A 19,702-nucleotide genomic window follows, 5' to 3' on the forward strand; every position below is an offset into this window, starting at 1 on the left:
CCTGTCCCTTGCTCCGTTCTTTGCAGGCTCCAGCCCACCGCTGACCTGGCCTTTCCTCCGCTTTATACTTGATGGCCCCCAGAGGCTGGACCGGGCCCTCCCTGCGAAGCCACACCCCCAAAGGCTGCACTATTCTTCCCTCCCTCCCCAAGCCGTACTCCACAGCAATGTAGCCAGGCTGGCGAGAGGCCCAAGAGACAGACAGCAGCCCCTGCTGGGCGGTTACTGGGCGCTTCTTCCCCAAAATATTGGCCTCTCTGCCACTCTTCTGCCCAACACAGCCTCCTCCTTGAAGTGGATTTTCAGCTGTAAAAGGGTTCTGGGACATTCTCTTCTTTTGGGAAGAACTATGACCATGATAGATAAGATGCCAAATAAAAACAAGTTTCCGCTGTAGCAGCTTCTCCCTCCATCTTTCTTTCCCAAGAAACCTCGATCTAGGCATGAGGGCTCCAGGAAGATCCATCCCAAGCCGGTTCACGCCTAGGATCCTAGCTACTCAAGAGGCTGAGATCTGGGGATTGGAGTTTGAAGCTAGCCTGGGTAGCACAGTCTGTGAGACTTATCTCCAATTAATCACGGAAAGAAGCCAGAAATGGTGCTGTGGCTCAAGTGGTAGAATGCCAGCCTTGAGTGGCACTGGGTTCAAGCCCTTCTGTCAGCGCCAACTAAAGTGGCCGCTAATCACTGAATCTTCACAGGGTGTTTACAGACAAAGAAGCTGAGCAATGAAAAGGGCAAGTAGCTGGCCGCCTGTGTCTCATACCTGTAACCCTAGCTACACAGGAGGCTGGGATCTGATTGGAAGCCAGCCCAGGCAGAAAAGTCTGTGAGACCTTTTTTTTTTCTTCTCTTAGTCCTGGGTCTTGAACTCAGGGCCTGGGCGCCAGTTAATTGGAGATAAGAGTCTCACAGGTACTTTTCTGCTCGGGCTGGCTTTGAACTGTGGTCCTCAGATATCAGCCTCCTGAGTAGCTAGGATGACAGGCGTGAACCACCAGTGCCCAGCTCCTTGAGACTGTTATCTCTAATACACTCTCAGAAAAAGCAGGAAGTGGCACCATGGCTCATGTGATAGAGCACTAGCCTAGAGCAAAAAAAAAAAAATCTCAGGCACAGCATCTAGGCTTTGGGTTCATGCCCAATGATGGACAATAAACAAACAAGCAAATAAAACTCTTCGTCAGTAACCTCAACCAGGGACAGCACAACGACAGGATACAGGGCGGAAGAACTAAGAATGGAGAGAGTATAGGAAAGGGGGCGGCACCAGGGGCTACAATGCTCACTGGCTTCTGAACCCCGAGTTCCTGCTAACAAGCTTATGTATTTGGCTCAGCACAGGGGCGGTACCTATAGGTAAGTGCAGAGACTACTATCAGTCCCCTTTTGGGGCCAGAGGTGGCTCAGTGACAGAGCACTTGCCATGCATTCAGGAAGCCCTGGGTGTAGTCCCCATTAACACAATGAAACAATCACAAGAACTTCAAAACTGAGAGGTGTCACCGGCTAAACCTCCTTGAAGGAGTGGGCAATTGACAACATTGGGCCCACGTGTTAACATGGTGACTACTGACTCGAGTGGCCTTCTTTCTGTCTTTTCCCCTCCTTCCCTCTCTTACTTTTCTTTTTACAATAGTGAGGTGAAACCAGGGCTTTTCCCATGCTGAGAAACGGCCGCCACTGCCCTGAGCCCCAGCACTGGCTCTGCACTGGCAAGGGAGGCCCAGGGCGGTTCCCTGCCCTTGGCCATCAAACCTCCTGCCTGACCCAGGGAGCTGATTGTGGCCCTGGTTCAGCCTTCTCACCTTAGTGCCACACAGAGGAGGACAGGCCAGGGAGCCAATGGGCAAAGCTAGTGCTCTTTCTGCAACACTTGGCCCACCTCCCTTGGCACACACGAGGAGCCTGGTAGAGGAGTGGGTTGGGTGTTCTCCAAGGAGTCCCAGGGGAACACATCAGCACTCTCCTCTGAGGGAAAGGGCTTGGCGTGGATTCCCAGGAAGAGGCTCCAGCTCCTGAGAAATCCACCCTTGGCTTCTGGCCTTGGAGGCCACAAGTTCTCAACTCCTACTAGGCAGGAGGATACTTCTTCTCGTCTGGGGAATTGTGCTGTGTGACCTTTCCACTGCTGTCAAATGTTCACTGACGGGTGAAGTGGCGCACACCTGTAATCCTAGCTTCTTGGGAGGCAGAGATCTGGGGATTGTGTTTCCAAGGCCAGCCCCGGCCTAGAAGGTTCACATCTTAACCAACAGCTGGTTGGAGTGTCATACGTGGTATCCCAAGCTACGGGAGAAGCACAGGGGTTGGGCTTAGTAGACTATGCCCATCATCCTGGTGACAAAGTGAAGAACAAATAGGAGGACCGCAGTCCAAGTCAGCCTGGGAATACAGTGACACCCGATCTCGAAAAATTCAACACCAAGAGGGCTGGCACAGTGGATCAAGTGGCACAGTGCCTTCGTAGCAAGAGGGATGTGTCTTGAGTTCGAACCTCAGTCACACACACACACACACACACACACACACACAAAAGCCGTGAATGTCTACAGTGTTCCTGTTGTAGGCCAGGTTTTATGCCAGCCCTGGGAGATATGGGGTGAGGGTGGGGGGAAGCAGGTGTGGAACCGGAGAGAGAAATGGGTTGGACAAGATTGGGATGTAAAAGCCTCTCTGGAGGGCTGGGAATGTGGCTTAGTGGTAGAGAGCTTGCCTAGCATGCATGAAGCCCTGGGTTTGATTCCTCAGGACCACATACACAGAAAAAGCCAGAAGTGGCGCTGTGGCTCAAGTGGTAGAGCACTAGCCGTGAGCAAAAAGAAGCCAAGGACAGTGCTCAGGCCCTGAGTCCAAGCCCCAGGACCGGCAAAGAAATTTAAGCAGCCTCTCTGGAGGGATCCCCTGAAAGGAAGCCGGGGCTATGGGGTTCATGCTTTGTCACACCTCTCAGCAGGCAACAGACCCAGGAGCTGGTCCTGTCCTGCCAGGCTGTCTATACTCACAGGTGGGCCCAAAGCTCACTTACCTCAAGGGAGAGAAACCACATGCAGGCCCCACTTCCCTTCTTAGGTTCTCCAAGTGCAGCCAGGAGGAACGGTCATTCAAGGACAGCCAGTGTCTCTTGGCTTTTTGCTGAGACAGGGCTGAGCTTGGGTAATGAAGACCCTTTCCCTTAGTGACTGCTTATCATGCGTGGGTCAGAAGTGGGCAGCTTCACTCAAGGGCCATTGTCGTACCAGATGCTCTCAACGTTCAGAGAGGTGCAGGCAGGCTGTTATTCCCACCTTACAGAGAGAACGGAGGCTCAGTCCGGAAGATGGTCTGTGCCTATAGTCCTAGCTACTCAGGAAGCTGAGATATGAGAATTGTGACTTGAAGCCTTCCATGCAGAAAGGTCTGAGAGACTTTTACCTCTAGTGAACCAGTCAAAAGCTAGGAAGTGGGGCTGGGAATATGGCCTAGTGGCAAGAGTGCTTGCCGCGAATACATGAAGCCCTGGGTTCGATTCCCCAGCACCACATATACAGAAAACGGCCAGAAGTGGTGCTGTGGCTCAAGTGGCAGAGTGCTGGCTTTGAGCAAAAAAAAGAAGCCAGGGACAGTGCTCAGGCCCTGAGTCCAAGGCCCAGGAATGGCAAAAAAAAAAAAAAAAAAAAAGCAGCTAGGAAGTATGGCTCAAGTGGTAGTAGAATGCCAGTCTTGGGGGAAAAAAAGCCAAGTGAGAGCATGAGGCACTGAATTCAAGCCATAGTTACCAAGAAAAAAGAAGAATCAAGTGTCAGATTAATTGCTTTATCTAAGGTTACATGGTTATGAAGTTGTGTGTACGTGGATTCTGATCAAATTAATACACATCGTGAAGCATTGTGTTCTACCCCTCCAAGGCCACCTCGTGTTCCTCCTCCTGCTCTCCCCTGACTACAAGAAAAGAGAGGGCTCAACAGTACATTTAAATCTCCAAGTTGTACCATCCTTTTTCTTTTTGTGCAGGTCCTAGGCTTTGAGCTCAGGGCCTGGGGGCTGCTGTAAGCTTTTAAACAAGAGCCCTGGGGCTGGGATTATGACCTAGTGGTAAAGTGCTCGCCTTGTATACATGAAGCCCTAGGTTCGATTCCTTAGCACCACATATATAGATAAAAAGGAAAAAATGCCGGAAGTGGCGCTGTGGCTCAAGTGGTAGAGTGCTAGCCTTGAGCAAAAATAGCCAGGGACAGTGCTCAGGCCCTGAGTTCAAGTCCCAGGACTGGCAAAAACAAAACAAAACACAAGAGCACTAGTGCTCTACCACTTGAACAGCAGCTTTACTTCTGGCCTTTTGGTGATTAATTGGAGATAAGACTCTCAATAGACTTTCCTGTTCCGGCTGGCTTCAAACCCCAATCCTTAGATCTCAGCCTCTTGAATAGCTAGGATCACAAGCATGAGCCACTGGCACTAGTGCCTTTTTCTTTTTAAATATCAGCAAATCTAAAAGCAAGAGAGCTTTTAAAAATTTATTTTGTCTGAATCAAATGAAAATCCCAATCTGTGTGTCACCCCTTGGTTCTTTCTGTCCATGTACAGTGGGGACCATTCATTCTCCCCAGGACACTATTTACTGCATCATTGCTGCTGCACAACAGCTAGGCCATCAACAATATCAGGAGGTAGAGAGGCAAAAGGAGATTGTCTATCTGTGTAGTATATGCTTCCAGGAGGGACACAGTGCTGATGGACCCCAAAATCCAAGCATAACTGTAGTTTAGGTCCACACCACTGTCAAAGATTAAGATGAGAGCTACAGAAATAATCTGGGCAAATATCGATGTCATGGTTCCTTCAAAAGTCTTCTTGGTTCCAGGCCAGCGGATTTCCCCCATGGTGCTGCCAAAGATGGAGGCCACGGTATCCCCCACACCAACGGCTAAGACACCAGCATAGGGGACTAGAGCCCTTGCTCCTCCCAGGCTGCCCTTCTGTGTGCAGGGTCTGGGGATTAGCCAAATGGGAAGAGACATGCCCAGTAGTAGGTAGATATGTGTCAGGATAAGTGGTCCACTGTCTCGTTCATCCAGGAATAGGGACAGGAGGCTCCTCAGCATGTGCCCCAAAGGCTTGATGCGGAAGTAGCGCACATACTCCAGGAAGATGAAAACCGCCAGACATACAGTAGAGGCCACATAGAGAAGGGGGCGGTCAAAGATGATACCTGGGATGTAAGTGGCTACCACGATAAAGTGGAAATACTTCCTGGTGATGGTGGGAGCCTGATGCTTCTTAGACTCAGAAGATGATCGCTTAGTGTTCTGGTACAGCACCACCAGGCAGGCCACAGAGGCCAGCAGAGACCAATAAGCGAGGAGATAAATGCGGGTTTCTGTCTGAAAGAGGAACTGCAGAAGCCAGAGTAAGGGGTTCTTGTGAATGAGCCAATGCAGCCAGGGCAGGACCACTCCGAGGCCCAACACACATGTCATGAGGTGGAAGAAGATGGAGGAGGCCCAGGTGCTTGAGTCCATGAAGAGAAAGAGGATGCTGAAGAAAACACCCATGAGCACCATCCCTACCACCACCACCAGCAGGAAGAAGTCGACGGGGTCTCCCTGGCTTTCTACCACAGTCAGAGAACGCTTAATGAGTTGGTTGAGGACGAAGCTAATGCCACCCAGTACCAGCAGCGCTTCCCCAGGGGTGAAGCAGCGAGGCAGCAGGTTCAGCAGGATCATGTTGAGATAAACGAAGATCAGCAGGACTTCCAGGACCTCAATCACCTCACCCACGCTGAGTGAATGCTTCATGATATAAATGATGATACCTCCCGCCAAACCAGAGATGGCACACGTGTTGGTGGGCAGCGGGCGAGTGATGCCCAGCGCCAACACGGAGGAGAAGAGAGCCACGGCCATGCCGGTGGCTGCCACCACAATGCCAAAGCGCTCGAAGTGCGGGTTCTCTGCAGCCTCGCACCGCTCCTTCATGACGAGCCCCAGCAGGGGCATGACCATGGAGGCAGGCAGCAGGCCACTGTTGGCCGACATTCGGAACTGGAAGACGGCGTTCCCCTGCTGCAGCAGTCGGTCCCACTTGTACTGGACGTAGAAGGCCTGCACCGCGAGGGCCACCGCACACCACGAGTATCGGTCCCACACGGCCGCGTGGATGCTCAGGACCACCGCCAACACCACCAGGGCCTCCGCCAGCACCGACCCGCTAAGCGGGGCCTTGGGCTCCGGAGCCGGGGGAGAGCACTTGCGGGTCATGTCTCCAGGCCAGCGGATCTGCAGAAGCCCGGGGTAACTAGGGACGCCTCGGCCTCCGGGGGCCCCGTTCCCCACCCCCCTCCACCCCGCCCCCGTCAAGCCAAGGGCAGCAGCTTCCCCCCAGCCAGCAAGCAACCTGGTCCCGCTTCAAGGAGGACGTTCCGCCCTCGGTCACGCCGCAGCCGGGGAGCCGGCGCCGCCGGGTCACCTTTCACCGCCGGACAACCGTCTGCCGAGTGCAGCGGCCACTCCTCCACTCTCTCAGCACCTCCACGGCTCCCGTGGCGGAAGCCGCGCCGGTCCGGGCCTCGCCATCTTGGGCCCCGCCCCCTGGGGGTGTCACGTGACGAGGAAGCCCCGCCCCGACACTGCCTGGCGGCGGGCGGTCACGTTGGCCCGTCGTCTGGGGGCGGGGCCCGGGGGGCGCGCGCGCGCGAAGATGGCGGCTGCCGCCGGCGGGCCGTCTGTGAGGTGAGGAGCGGGCCGTAGCTGCGGCGGTGGCCGGGAGGCGTCGGGTGGGAGCGGAAAGGGAGCCGGGAGGCAGCTGGGAGCCGGGGTGTCGGGGGGGGATGGCGGTGACGGGGACGGCCCAGGCGGGGGCGCACCGGCTCGGAGACGGCCGGCGGTTAGGTGTGAACGGTCCCGGCACGCGCGGGTGTGAGAGCACTTCTCCGGGAGCGGGCGGGCCGCCGTGCCCTCCTCCGCGCCGGCCTCGGGGCTCCCGCCCGGCGCCCCACCCACGCCGCTCGGTGGAGGCGCGCCGGGGCTCTGGGCGGTCGCCTGCGGCGGGGGGGGGGTCGGGTCCCCCTCGCGTCCGCGCCGCGGTCGGCCCCCGCCCCGGCGCTCAGGTTCGCGTCCCCGCTCTTCCCGCCGCCTCCTGGCGTCGGCTCTGCACGCCTGGATTCCGTAGGCCGCCCCCGCCCCCGCCCCCGCCTCCTTCCCCGACCTTCGGGGACCAGGTGATGAGTGATTCAAACACGGGAGTGGCACGCTTCTCCATTCTCGGCGCGCTTCGGAGCGCCAGGCCCCGGGGAAGCCGAGCGCGTCCCGGGCTTCTCAGCCTACCCACCACGCCGGTAGTCCCGGGGTAAAGCGAAGGAAAGGTGTCCCGTTTCCCCCTCCCCCCCCCGCCCCCCAAAGCCGCCTCACCTCCATCATCCACTTTACAGCTTGAAGTGGCCTCTCTTTCTCACCATCACCTAAAACGATACATCCTCCTTCACTTCTTGCAATGTCCCCGCTTTTTCCTTTCCATCTTGTTCACCCCTGTGCCCTCAATCCAGAACAGCATGTCCGTATTTATTATATCCAAGGCCCATCTTCACTTGTCTTACTTCACCACTTAGCGTCTGTGAGTACCACTTCGGGTATTCCTCCCCTGCTATTTCATGCCAGCCCTCGGTGGTCTCTGGATCTCTTTCTTTCCCCAGGCCTAGGAACTGTGGAGCCTGGGTGAAATTTTGCTACTGCAGGGTTAAGGCTTGTGCATTAATGAGAGGATGAAGGAAGGAAAGCAGCTTCACCTGGACCCAAGTCACCCACAGTTAGCCAGTGTCTAGTGCTGGTTCAGGGCTTGAACTCACGGCCTTGCACTTTTGCTTGGCTGTTTAGCTGGCACCCTATCACTTGAGCCATGCCTCCTGTCCACCTTTTCTGCTAGCTAATTGGAGATAGAGTCTCTCCAACATTTCTGCCTGAGCTGGCTTCAAACCTTGATCACCAGATGTCAGCCTCCTGAGTAGCTAGGACTACAGGTGTGAGCCACCTGTGCCCAGCTGCCAGCTGGGCACCTACCAACTTTATTCTTGAAGATAGACTTTAATTGACACTAGGCATATTATTATTATTGTTACTGTCATTTTGCCAGTCCTGGGACTTGGACTCAGGGCCTGAGCACTGGTCCTTGGCTTCTTTTTGCTACCTCTTGAGCCACAGCGCCCCTTCCGGCTCTTTCTGTTTACGTGGTACTGAGGAATCTAACTCAGGGTTTCATGTATGCTAGGCAAGCACTCTACCGCTAAGGCACATTTCCAGCCTTGGCATATTTATTTTATTTTATTGTGGTTTGGAGGATGGACTGAAGATCTCAAATGCTTGAGTACTTCATTCATCTCCAGCCTCTGATCTCAACTCTAGGGTTTCTAGGCATTGCTTTGCTGATGGATACTAGCAGTTGGAACTGTACTCAGCGGCCTTCTGTTTGAGGGCTGGACTAAGAAAACTTCTGTTCTGTTCTTGGTGCCTGCTGATTTACAGTTGGCCTCAGTTCTGCTTTTTTGTGCTGGAGCTTTAGCTCAGGACCTGGACCTGTCGCTTTTCACTCAAGGCTGGCACTCTACCACTTGAGCCATAGCTCCATTTCTGGCTTTTTTTGTGGTTAATTGAATATGAGAGTCTTATGAACTTTACTGACTGGGCTAGCTTTGAACCTTGATCCTCAGACCTCAGTAGTTCAGAGTATAGGCATGTGTCACCAGTGCCCCCAGCTCACATTATTATTATTATTATTATTATTATTATTATTATTTGTGCCGGTTTAGGGCTTGAACTCAGGGCCTGGGTGCTATCTTGAACCACTTTCTGCTCAAGGCTTAAGCTCTACCACTTGAGCCACAGTGCCACTTGTGGTGACTTCTTTGTTTTTGAGTAGTTTATGGGAGATAAGAGTCTCATGGACTTTTCTGCCCAGGCTGTCTTTGAACCACGATCCTCATATCTCAGCCTCCTGAGTAGATAGGATTACAGGCGTGAGCCACCAGCACCTGGCTTGGGTCTCTTGTGTTGTTTAGCTAATGCATCTGGAGAAGAGTAAGTAGCATAAGTGTTTGTGTATTGGGTTGCAGTTTGAGATGCTTGTTGCTCCTAGGCTTGAATCTCCTCTGTGGAGTTAGGCTGGCTGGTTTTATTCATCCATGTGGAATACAGTAATGTTTTTCAAAGGAAGTATCTCATTAGAGTAGTTTGTCTGCCTCAGCCTTCCTCAAAAGGACTCAATCGTAGAAACTATTATTGATTAATTTATTTTTTGCCAGTCTTGGAGTTTGAACTCAGGGCCTGGGTGCTGTCCCTGAGCCTCTCTGTGCTCCCACAGCACTACTTCTGGCTTTCTTTTTATGTGGTACTGAGAAATTGAACCCAGGGCTTCATGCATGCTAGGAGAGCACTCTACCACTAAGCCACATTCCCAGCCTAGAAACTATTAGTAACTTTGCAAAGAATTCCAACCAAATGGGTGTCTATTAGGAAAATAATGCCCTGTTCCAGTACTCTAGCTCTAAAGTTGTTAGAACATTGAATTGGAAGTTGATACATTGTTAAATTTACTTTTGAAATAAGATACTGAATTTCACATATTAATTTCTTCTGCACACACATGGCTGGAGCATATTCATTAAACAAATAAATGAGGAATTCTGTGGCAGCTATTTAGTTTCTGTATTTTTTTTGGGGGGGGGGTACTGGGGTTTGAACTCAGGGCCTCATTGTGACTTGGCTGGGTTCAGTCACTTGAGTCTTGCCTCCAACATGGCTTTTTGCTAGTTAATTTTAATTGGAGAGGGAGCCTCTTGCACTTTTCTGCCTGGATTGGTTTCTAACCAAGCTACCCTGAACTAAGCTTCCTAGGTAGTTAGGATTATTCGTGCTGGGCCAATCCTGGGACTTGAATTCTGGGCCTAGGCACTCTCACTGAGTTTTTATGCTCAAGGCTAGTGTTCTACAACTTAAGCGCAGCCCCATTTCTGGCTTTTGGAGGTCAATTAGATATCTCATGGACTTTTCTGCCCAGGCTTAGGTTCCAATTGTGATCCTCAGATCTCTGCCTCCTCCAAGTTTCTAGGATTACAGGCATGAACACACCTAGCCAGTATAAGTTCTTTTTTGTTGTTGGTTGCAAGGCTTAAACTTAGGGACTGGGCGATGCCCCGAGCCTCTTTGTGCTCAAGGCTGGCCCCTCTAGCCCTTGAGCCACAGCACCACATCTGGTTTTTGAGTGGTTAATTGGAGGTAAGAGTCTCATGGGAACTTTTCTGCCAAGCAGGCTTCTAACCACAGTCCTCAGATCTCAGCCTACTGAGTAGCTAGGATTACTGATGTGAGCCACTGTGCCTGGCTACCAGTATAAATTTTTGAATGCAAGAATATGTGTGTGCATGTGTATGTATGTATGTATGTATGTATATATATATGTATATATATTTGAATGCAACTTGATTTTTTTTTGTCTTTGTGCTAATACTGGAACTTGAACTTAGAACCTGTGCTTCTTGCTTAGCTTTCTTTTTTCTTTCTTTCTTTTCTTTTTTTTTGTCATGGGCTTGAACTTGGGGCCTGGGCACACTCCTTCAAGACTAGCACATTTGAGCTACAGCTCCACTTCTGGCTTTTTCTGAGTAGTTCATTGAGTCTCATAGACTTGCTTGCCCTAGCTGGATTTTTTTATTTTTTGCCAGTCCTGAGGCTTGAACTCAGGGCCTGGGCACTGTCCCTGTTCTTTTTTGCTCAAGGCTAGCACTCTACCACTTGAGCCACAGGGTGGTCCTCATGTCGTACCCTCCTGAGTAATTTTTTGTATTTTAAATTACTCTGTAATTGATACATGTTTTATTATTGATGATAACTTGATTGCTTGTTGCAAGGATTACTTTCTCAGGAGATCATAAATGAAGATATGATATAATTAGTAGCACCTTTGAGTTATTTTAAATTCTTGAAGTTCTGAGAATGGAGCCCAGGACCTGTACATGTTAGGCAAATGCCTAATAATATGGTGACTATCTTCATTTTTTTTTTAATTGGCTAGTCCTAGTGCTTGAATTCTGGGCCCGGGCACTGTCCTTATTGGACATAAGAGTTTCATGGACTTTATTGGCTTTGAAACAATCCTCAGATCTCAGCCTCCTGAGAAGCCTGGATTACAAGCATGAGCCTCTGGCACCTGGCATGCTATCTTCCATTTTCAACATAGGACTTATTTGATTTAGGTGGAAATCTTTTTTTTTTTTTTTTTTTTTTTTGCCAGTCCTGGGTCTTGAACTCTAGGCCTGAGCACTGTCCCTGTCCGATTCTTAGCCACTAATTCAATCAATGAAAATGACCCAAATCTAATTAACCCTATCAAACACTTATTAGTTGGAAGTATTTTTGCCGGGTTCTTGTTTTCAAATCTTATTAACTCACCAAGCATGCAAATTATAACTATACCCTTAATTATTAAATTTGCAGCTCTATCCGTGACCCTATTGCTTCTTTTTTTTTTTTTTTTTTTTTTGCCAGTCCTGGGCCTTGGACTCAGGGCCTGAGCACTGTCCCTGGCTTCTTCCCGCTCAAGGCTAGCACTCTGCCACTTGAGCCACAGCGCCGCTTCTGGCCGTTTTCTGTATATGTGGTGCTGGGGAATCGAACCTAGGGCCTCGTGTATCCGAGGCAGGCACTCTTGCCGCTAGGCTATATCCCCAGCCCCCTATTGCTTCTTTTTACTCAAGGCTAGCACTCTGCCACTTGAGCTACAGTGGCACTTCTGGCCTTTTCTATATATGTGGTGCTGAGGAATAGAACCCTGGGCTTCATGTATATGAGGCGAGCACTCTTGCCACTAGGCCATATTCCTAGCCCTGGAAAGCTTATGTTCTATGGGTTTTGTTTTGTTGGTTGTGGGGCTTGAACTCTGGGCCTGGGTGCTTTCCCTGAGTTCTTCAGCTCAAGGCTAGCGCTCTGCCACTTGAGCCACAGCTCCACTACCTGTTTTATGGTGACTAATTGGAGATAAGAGGGGCTGGGAATATGGCAACAGTGGCAAGAGTGCTTGCCTCATATATAGAAAATGGCCAGAAGTGGTACTGTGGCTCAAGTGGTAGAGTGCTAGCCTTGAGCAAAAGGAAGCCAGGGACGGTGCTCAGGCCTTGAGTTCAAGGCCCGGGACTGGCAGAAAACAACCAACCAAACAAAAAAACCACTTACCTCTAATTGGAGATAAGAGTCTCATGGACTTTCCTGCCTGGGCTTGCTTTGAACCACTATCCTCAGATCTTCTGAGTAGATAGGGTTACAGGCATGAGCCACCGGCACCCAGCTGTTCTATGTTTTTAGTTTGACCATCAAATTTATTTTTTGCTAGAAGAGCAAAATGAATCCCTGCTTTCTCGTTTTTCAGGAGCAGTAGAGAACTGTGGACAATTCTACTTGGAAGATCAGCTCTGAGAGAATTGGTAAGTGGTAGGGTAGTTTTAAAAAAAACTTTATTGTCAAGGTGATGTACAGAGGGGTTACATACGTAAGGTAGTGTCAAACTTATTACCTCCTCTCTCATTTTTCTCTCACCTTCTCTTCCCCCCGCCCTCCCTTAAGGATTCTTCTTTTTTCTTTGGACATCTTACTAGGCTAGTACTCTAGCACTTGAGCCCTGTCTCCAGCCATGCTTTTTGCTGATTATTTTGGAAATGGAGTCTCCTAGGGTTTGGGTTTTTTTTTTCCCCCCCAGTCCTGGGGTTTGAACTCAGGGCCTGGGCACTGTCCCTGAGCTGCTTGTTCCAGGCTAGCACTTGGCCAATTGAGCCACAGCACCACTTCTGGCTTTTTCTAAGTATTTATTGGAGATAAAGAGTCTCTCAGACTTTCCTGTCCAGGTTAGCTTTGACCTATGATCCTCAGATCTCAGCTTCCTGAGTAGCTAGGATTACAGGTGTGAGCCACCATCCAACCTTTTTCTAGGCTTTTCTACTTGAACTGGTCAGCTCATGCATAGCTAGTATTCACAGGTGTGAACCTGGTGCCTGGCTAGTGGTCTGGTTCTTCTTGAGTGGCTATGTTAAGAAAAAAGTCTTACCTTCCCTTCTTATTTTTTACCTTTTTTTTTTGGGGGGGTGGGGGGCCAGTCCTGGGCCTTGGACTCAGGGCCTGAGCACTGTACCTGGCTTCTTTTTGCTCAAGGCTAGCACTCTTGCCACTTGAGCCACAGCACCACTTCTGGCTGTTTTCTGTGTATGTGGTGCTGGGGAATCGAACCCAGAGCTTCATGTATACGAGGCAGGCACTCTTGCCACTAGGCCATATCCCCAGCCCCTTCCCTTCTTATTTTTTAAAGCATATTTTTATTTTACTTATTAGCATACATCAGTTATACGAGGAGGGGGGCTCACTGTGACAATTTCACATCTCTGCTTAGATCATAGAGGCTGTGTTGTTTTTTCAATTTAGTTTTATTGTTAACGTGTTGTACAGAGGGGTTACAGTTATGTACATAAGATAGTGAGTACATTTTTAAACTTGTTACCTCCTCCCTCATTTTTCTCTCACCTTCCCTACTCCCCAAGGCTGTGATTTCTAAGACATTGCCAAGTGTATGTCAATAAAGGAGAGTTGTTGATATTGATCATTGGGTATTCTGACTCTGTAAGAATAAAGTAGAAAGATGGCACCCAGTCATTACTATTATTAACATTTTAGGACCTTAATATCCTTTTTTTTCTTGGTATCAGGGTTTGAACTCAGGGCCTTATTGTGCTAGTTTGCTCAGCTAAAACTTAGCCACTTGAGCCTCACACTTTCTCTAGCTCAGCTTTTTGCAGATTATTTTGGAGCTAGAGCCTTGAAGAGAAGTGCAGTCCTGGATCAGTCTCCTAAGTAGCTAAAGTTACAAATGTGAGCCACCCAGCTAGATCCTAATATCTTTTGATATTCCTTCCTGAATAATTCCATTTCTAGAATGAATTCTCAGAGTACAAAATTCTGAAAATGTTTTGTGCATAATGGTGTAGGAGCATGGCTCAAGTGGTAGAACAACTGCCTAGCAAGTATGAAGCCATGAGTTCAAACTCCAATATTTAAAAAAAAATTTTAATTGGCTGGATGTTGGTGACTCACACTTGCATTCTAGCTATTCAGCACAAAGATCTTAAGGATCACAGTTAAAAGCTATGTTGGGCAGGAAAGTCCATGAAACTTATCTCCAATGAACTACCAAAAAGTCTGGAAGTGGAGCTCAAGTGGTGGAGTGTTAGCATAAATGCCCAGGCCCTGAGTTCAAACCCCTAGATTGGCATACACACGCACACACATACACACAAGAAATTTGCACACAAAACACTTAAGCACATCATTATTCATGTTAATAAAGTATTATGGCCAGCTTAAGGTGTCTCCTATTAAAAGAATGGCAAATTATGATCTAGCAACTTGCTTTAGTAATTATTAGAAAGTGTGTTTATCAGGATTTCCATAATAAGCTTAAATTGTTATGCTACCATGTTAAGCAAAGAAAAGGAGGTTACAGAATTCTGTTTTGAAAATGATCTAAACCATTGGGGAAAGTTCATTGTTAAAGACTGAAAGGAATACTTAGTGTGATTCTGGAGTCTGATTATTTACACTGCCTAATTATCTTGTTCTTTTGCAGAGTCAGATTGAGGCGGAACTGAATAAACATTGGCATCGGTTGTTGGAGGGACTTTCATACTATAAACCTCCCAGGTATGGCTATCCAGGATCTGATTCCCTGGTGGAAACTGTGCTTATATGTATTTTTGTGATAGTATTGGGCCATCCAGATCAGGGAGCTTCTTTCACTCAAGGCTAGCACTATTCCACTTGAGCCACAGCTCTACTTCAGGCCTTTTCTGTTCATGTAGTACTGAGGAATCAGTGCCAGGGCTTCATACATGCTGGGCAAGCACTGTACCCCCAAGCCCCTTCAAGTATTCTTATTTTGCATCTCTGCATTCATTGAAAATGAAGTAATGCACTGTTTTTTTCTTAGTCCAAGTTCAGCAGAGAGAGTGAAAGCTAATAAAGATGTGGCTTCACCACTGAAGGAACTGGGCTTAAGAATCAGCAAGTTTTTGGTGAGTAAAATGGTTAATGTCTTAGTTTATTTCTTGGCTTCAGTTATGATTGCCGGGAAAATTCAGCTTATTTCAATTTTGGAGGTTTTAATTGGGCATGTTAACATTGCAGACATACCCATCTTGCAACTCTTTTCACCAAATATCACAAATCAAGTAGTCTGACCCATTTACCACACATACGGTAGAATTTTCTTCAGCATGCATGTGGTAGTTCTAAGGTGACTGTGTTTATATTTAAGTATGTAGTTGTCAGTGGGCTCCATAGCTTAGTTGGTTAAAGCACCTGTCTTGTAAATATGTAGTTGTCGCTCTATTAATATGCTTAACGAATAATCAGCACAGTTAATCATACAAATTACATGCTAGCGATTTTTCCCTTTAATCTCCTACACGGGTTAAAGTGGTCATGTTGTATGCAGTTTGTGTAGTGGAGTTCTGTGTTTGTTCCAGAGGCCAGTCTCTGGAATGCTTTGCATCTTGTATGGCTTACGAGGTGAGGTGGCTGTGCTCGCTGCAGAGCTCTGTGTTCGTTCCAGAGGCCAGTCTCTAGGATGCTCTGTGTCCTGTGTGTGGCTTACGAGGCGAGGTGGCTGTGCTCACTGCAGAGCTCTGTGTTTCAGGGTCTTGATGAGGAGCAGAGTGTGCGGCTACTGCAGTGTTACCTTCAGGAGGATTACAGGGGCACTCGGGACTCACTGAAGGTTTGTCGAGTCTCTAGCTCCTTCTGCTCCCTTTCTCCTTTTTCCTTGTAACCAACAGAGGTAGGTTATCACTTATAGCTATTCTTAGAAAAGACTTCCTAAAAGCTTAAAAGTGATTTATGTGACCTGAAGAGAAACGAGTGTATCCTAAAGGCCTAAATAAAGATCGTATTCGTAAGGTGATCTATGTCTCATACTTGGAGGTCTAGAGGGGACATAGAGCATATTAATCAGAGATGTAAGTGTATCCAAGCTTGAACCTTATTTTATGTGTGAGGAGAGTAGATCAGAGAGGAGAGAGGGAGGGCTTTGACCGTAGGTTTGCATGGACTTAGGTTAGAAATAAGGGGCTGGGGATATGGCCTAGTGGCAAGAGAGCTTGCCTCATATACATGAGGCCCTGGGTTCAATTCCTCAGCACCACATATACAGAAAACGGCCAGAAGTGGCACTGTGGCTCAAGTGGCAGAGTGCTAGCCTTGAGTAAAAGGAAGCCAGGGACAGTGCTCAGGCCATGAGTCCAAGGCCCAGGACTGGCCAAAAAAAAAAGAAATAAGAAAATGTTTACAGAGGAAAGTGGGCAATCATAACGTTGCAGGTGAGGTAGACGTGCATATTTTGTCTGTAAGATGACTTTTTGCCTCTTTTTCTTCAGACGGTTCTGCAAGATGAGAGACAGAGCCAGTCCTTAATCTTGAAGGTCAGTACTAACTACATTACTGTTCCTTGTTATGCAGTTGGGTGGCAGTTTCTTGGCTTTCCTGAGCATTGCTGGCTTTTGGTTCTTGTTGGGCAAGCTTTGAGATCTTAATGAATAAGCTTATTTGCTCATTATTTAAACAAAAGGATTTTTTAGGAGGTGCTGGTCCTGGGACTTGAACTCAAGTACAGCATCCAGGCCCTGAATTTAAGCCTTCAGGTACACACGCACGCGTGTGCATTTATCTCATGGACCTAGCTGAAGAGTTTTTCCAAGGAGATTCTTTGACTGTTAGTATGTGTGCGCGCGTGCGTGCGTGTGTGCGTGTGTGTGTGTGTGTGTGTGTGTGTTTTCTAGTCCTGGGCCTTGAACTCAGGGCCTGAGCACTGTCCTTGGCTTCTTTTTGCCCAAGGTTAGCACTCTTATCACTTGAGCCACAGCACCACTTCTGACTTTTTCTGTTTATGTGATACTGAGGAATCGAACCTAGGGCTTCATGCGTGTTAGGCAAGCACTCTACTGCTAAGCCACCTTCCCAGCCTATTATGTTTTTATTATGGTTTTGGTTGTTGTTGTTGTATCGTGCCCATTTGTCCCCCTCCCCCCCGGTATTGGGGCTTGAACTCAGGGCCTCTGCTCTGTCACTGTCCCTGAGCTTCTTTTGGTCAAGGCTAGCGCTCTACCATTTGAACCACAGTGCCACTTATGGCCTTATCTGTTTGTGTTTTTTTTCTGAAGAATCGAACCCAGGGCTTGCATGCTAGGCAAGCAGTCAACCACTAAGCCACATTCCCAGCCCCTCATTGTTATTTATATATGTATTTTTATTTGCTTTGTGCCTGTCCCAGCACTTTTGAACACTGTCCTTGAACTGTTTTGCACAAGGCTAGCACTCTACCACATGAGCCATGGCTCTTCTTCTGGCTTCTCTTGGTAGTTAATTAGAGATGGGAGTCTCTTAGGCTTTCCTGGCCAGACTGGCTTAGAATTGCAATAATCTTATCTCAGCCTCTTGAGTAGCTAGCTAAGATTATAGGTGTGAGCTACTGGTGCCCACTTAAGCTGTGGTATTTTTAACATATGTTCTCAAGTATTTGGCCTGTCAGTGCTATCATTGTGTGTTACATGAATGGCTTGGAAATTCATGTTAGAAAACTTTTGGAAATTTATATTATTTAGTATGGCTTAATATATTTCCTCATTTATTAAGACATTTTGATGTGTGGGTGTATGATACTGGGCTTTGAACTCAGTGCTAGGGTACTTTGTTCTACCACTTGAGCCATGCCAATGGTCCCAGCTCTTTCTGCTTTAGGTTTTTTCCCCACTCACATCTTTAAGTGTGTATTATCAGTGAATATATAATTAAATATTCTCAGCCGGATGCTAATGGCTTCATGCCTATAATCCTAACTACTTAGGAGGCTGAGATCTGATGATAGTGGTTCAAAGCTAGCCCTGGCAGGAAAATCTGTGAAACTCTTATCTCCAATTAACTACCAGAAAACTGGAAGTGGCACTGTGGCTTAAGTAGTAGAGTGTGAGCCTTGAGCTGAAGAGCTCCAGGACAGCACCCAGGCCTTAAAGTTCAAGCCCCATGACCGCGGGGGAAAAAATTAAATATCCTATGCAAATGTGAATGATTTTGCATTTTTTGTTTTTTCCCAGATTGCAGATTATTACTATGAAGAACGAACCTGTATTCTTCGTTGTGTCTTACACCTTCTCACTTATTTCCAAGATGAAAGACATCCTTATAGGGTAAGCCTGTTTAGTCTTCTCTACTCCATGTCATTTAAACCCTTTTAATAATTTAATACTATGTTCATTTGAGTACTTACCTTTTATTCTATATGAATTACTCTGTTTTTCACTATATTTTTCAAGGTTGAATATGCAGACTGTGTGGATAAACTGGAGAAAGAACTTGTTTCAAAATATAGACAGCAGTTTGAGGAGCTGTATAAAACTGAAGCACCAACCTGGGAGACGCATGGCAACCTCATGGTATACAACATTTGTTCTCTCTGCCCTTTTTTATAGAGCCTCCACTGGAGAACTTACCGTGTGTTAACCAAGCACACGTGTGGATTATTGGTCTTCCCAGTGGTGTAACTATGGGTATGGAGCCTGGGTCGAGTGGTAAAGAGTTTGCCTAGCAGTTTTGGGTTAACCCTTGGGTTCAACTCCTAGTACTGGAGGGCCTCCTGAGTAGTTAGGATTACAGGTGTGAGCCACCAGCGTCTGGCTGGCAGAAATTCTTATTATACTATTAGAGGAAATAATGAGATAAATTGTTAAATGGAAAAAGTAAGATGCCAAACAGTTTGTGTAATGTGTTCTTTGGTTCAGAGCTAGAATGAATATAGAATGAATGAGTGAATGTGTGTAGCATATTGTTGTCAGAGGACAAAGATCTCTTAATACTGGTTCCTTTGGAGCAGAGCTTAGATGACAGTGCATGAGAATTGTGGGAAGGAGACCTTGGCTACCTTATTTTTACATTTAAAATTTTTTCTATCATGCATAAAAAAATGATGACTGACCAGGTGCTGGTGGCTTACAATTGTAGTGTTAGCTAATTAGGAGGCTGAGATCTAAGGATCACAGTTCAAAGCCAGACCAAGCAGGAAAGTCCATGAGATTCTTACCTTCAATTAACTACCAGAAAACCAGAAGTGCACTGTTGCTCATAGTGGTAGAATGCTAGCCTTGAGCACAAGAGCTCAGCAACAGTGCCCAGCTTGCAAGTTCAAGCCTCATGTCCAACAAAAATTAAAAAAGATAAAATAAAAATATTGTCAGTATTTTAAATTGTTTTTCAATCTTTTCCCCATTTTTTCCTACATTGGTTGTGTAGACTGAGCGCCAGGTGTCTCGATGGTTTGCTCAGTGCCTTCGGGAACAGTCCATGCTGCTAGAAATTATCTTCCTTTATTATGCATACTTTGAGATGGCACCTAGTGATCTGCTGGTATTAACCAAGATGTTTAAAGAGCAAGGATTTGGTAGTAGGCAGACCAATAGGCACCTGGTGGATGAGACCATGGATCCTTTTGTCGACCGGATTGGGTAAGTCTAAATGAATCAAGGGACACAGAGCTTAGAGCGTTGGTACTCCATTGCATCTGTAAATAGGTGGGAGGGAAAGACTTTTATTTAATGGGAGGAGAAAGAAATGACTGTACTGGTAACTTCCACTTCATAGGGGCAGTAGAC

At 47.7% G+C, this 19,702-nt stretch overlaps 3 protein-coding genes across 12 annotated transcripts in view; 2 read left to right on the forward strand and 1 right to left on the reverse strand.

The window, feature by feature from the left end:
- Phyhd1 (phytanoyl-CoA dioxygenase domain containing 1) overlaps positions 1 to 19,702 on the forward strand; it is a 36,922-nt gene that overhangs the window by 9,896 nt on the left and 7,324 nt on the right. For 3 of the 9 annotated variants that reach the window (XR_007210687.1, XM_048344485.1, XM_048344503.1), the window contains one exon: positions 27 to 176. Coding sequence is in view for 5 of the 9 variants with exons in the window: in XM_048344485.1 (XP_048200442.1) it covers positions 27 to 72 (46 nt within the window). In the remaining 4 variants the exon portion in view is untranslated. Of the gene's footprint in view, positions 1 to 26; positions 418 to 19,702 lie in introns of those variants that run through there. The other 6 variants (XM_048344472.1, XM_048344463.1, XM_048344476.1 and 3 more) reach the window with 3 other exon arrangements.
- Positions 4,483 to 6,318, reverse strand: Dolk (dolichol kinase). Its single transcript, XM_048344380.1, has one exon. The coding sequence runs from the start codon at positions 6,240 to 6,242 to the stop codon at positions 4,626 to 4,628; it is 1,617 nt and encodes a 538-aa protein (XP_048200337.1). The 5' UTR covers positions 6,243 to 6,318; the 3' UTR covers positions 4,483 to 4,625.
- The window catches only part of Nup188 (nucleoporin 188), a 37,851-nt gene continuing 24,808 nt past the window's right edge, over positions 6,660 to 19,702 (forward strand). The window contains exons 1-9 of one of the 2 annotated variants that reach the window (XM_048344318.1): positions 6,660 to 6,713; positions 12,394 to 12,448; positions 14,635 to 14,708; positions 14,995 to 15,079; positions 15,703 to 15,783; positions 16,439 to 16,483; positions 18,152 to 18,244; positions 18,371 to 18,490; positions 19,344 to 19,555. In XM_048344318.1, the coding sequence (XP_048200275.1) occupies positions 6,682 to 6,713; positions 12,394 to 12,448; positions 14,635 to 14,708; positions 14,995 to 15,079; positions 15,703 to 15,783; positions 16,439 to 16,483; positions 18,152 to 18,244; positions 18,371 to 18,490; positions 19,344 to 19,555 (797 nt within the window). In that variant the 5' untranslated portion in view covers positions 6,660 to 6,681. The remainder of the gene's footprint in view (positions 6,714 to 12,393; positions 12,449 to 14,634; positions 14,709 to 14,994; positions 15,080 to 15,702; positions 15,784 to 16,438; positions 16,484 to 18,151; positions 18,245 to 18,370; positions 18,491 to 19,343; positions 19,556 to 19,702) is intronic. The other variant, XM_048344325.1, reaches the window with a different exon arrangement.

This window comes from Perognathus longimembris, chromosome 1 (assembly GCF_023159225.1).
Source record: "Perognathus longimembris pacificus isolate PPM17 chromosome 1, ASM2315922v1, whole genome shotgun sequence".
Classification (NCBI taxonomy): Eukaryota; Metazoa; Chordata; class Mammalia; order Rodentia; family Heteromyidae; genus Perognathus; species Perognathus longimembris.

Coding starts and splice junctions, on each gene's coding strand:
- Dolk (XM_048344380.1), bottom strand. CDS start 6,242: ATGACCCGCAAGTGCTCTCCCCCGGCTCCGGAGCCCAAGGCCCCGCTT.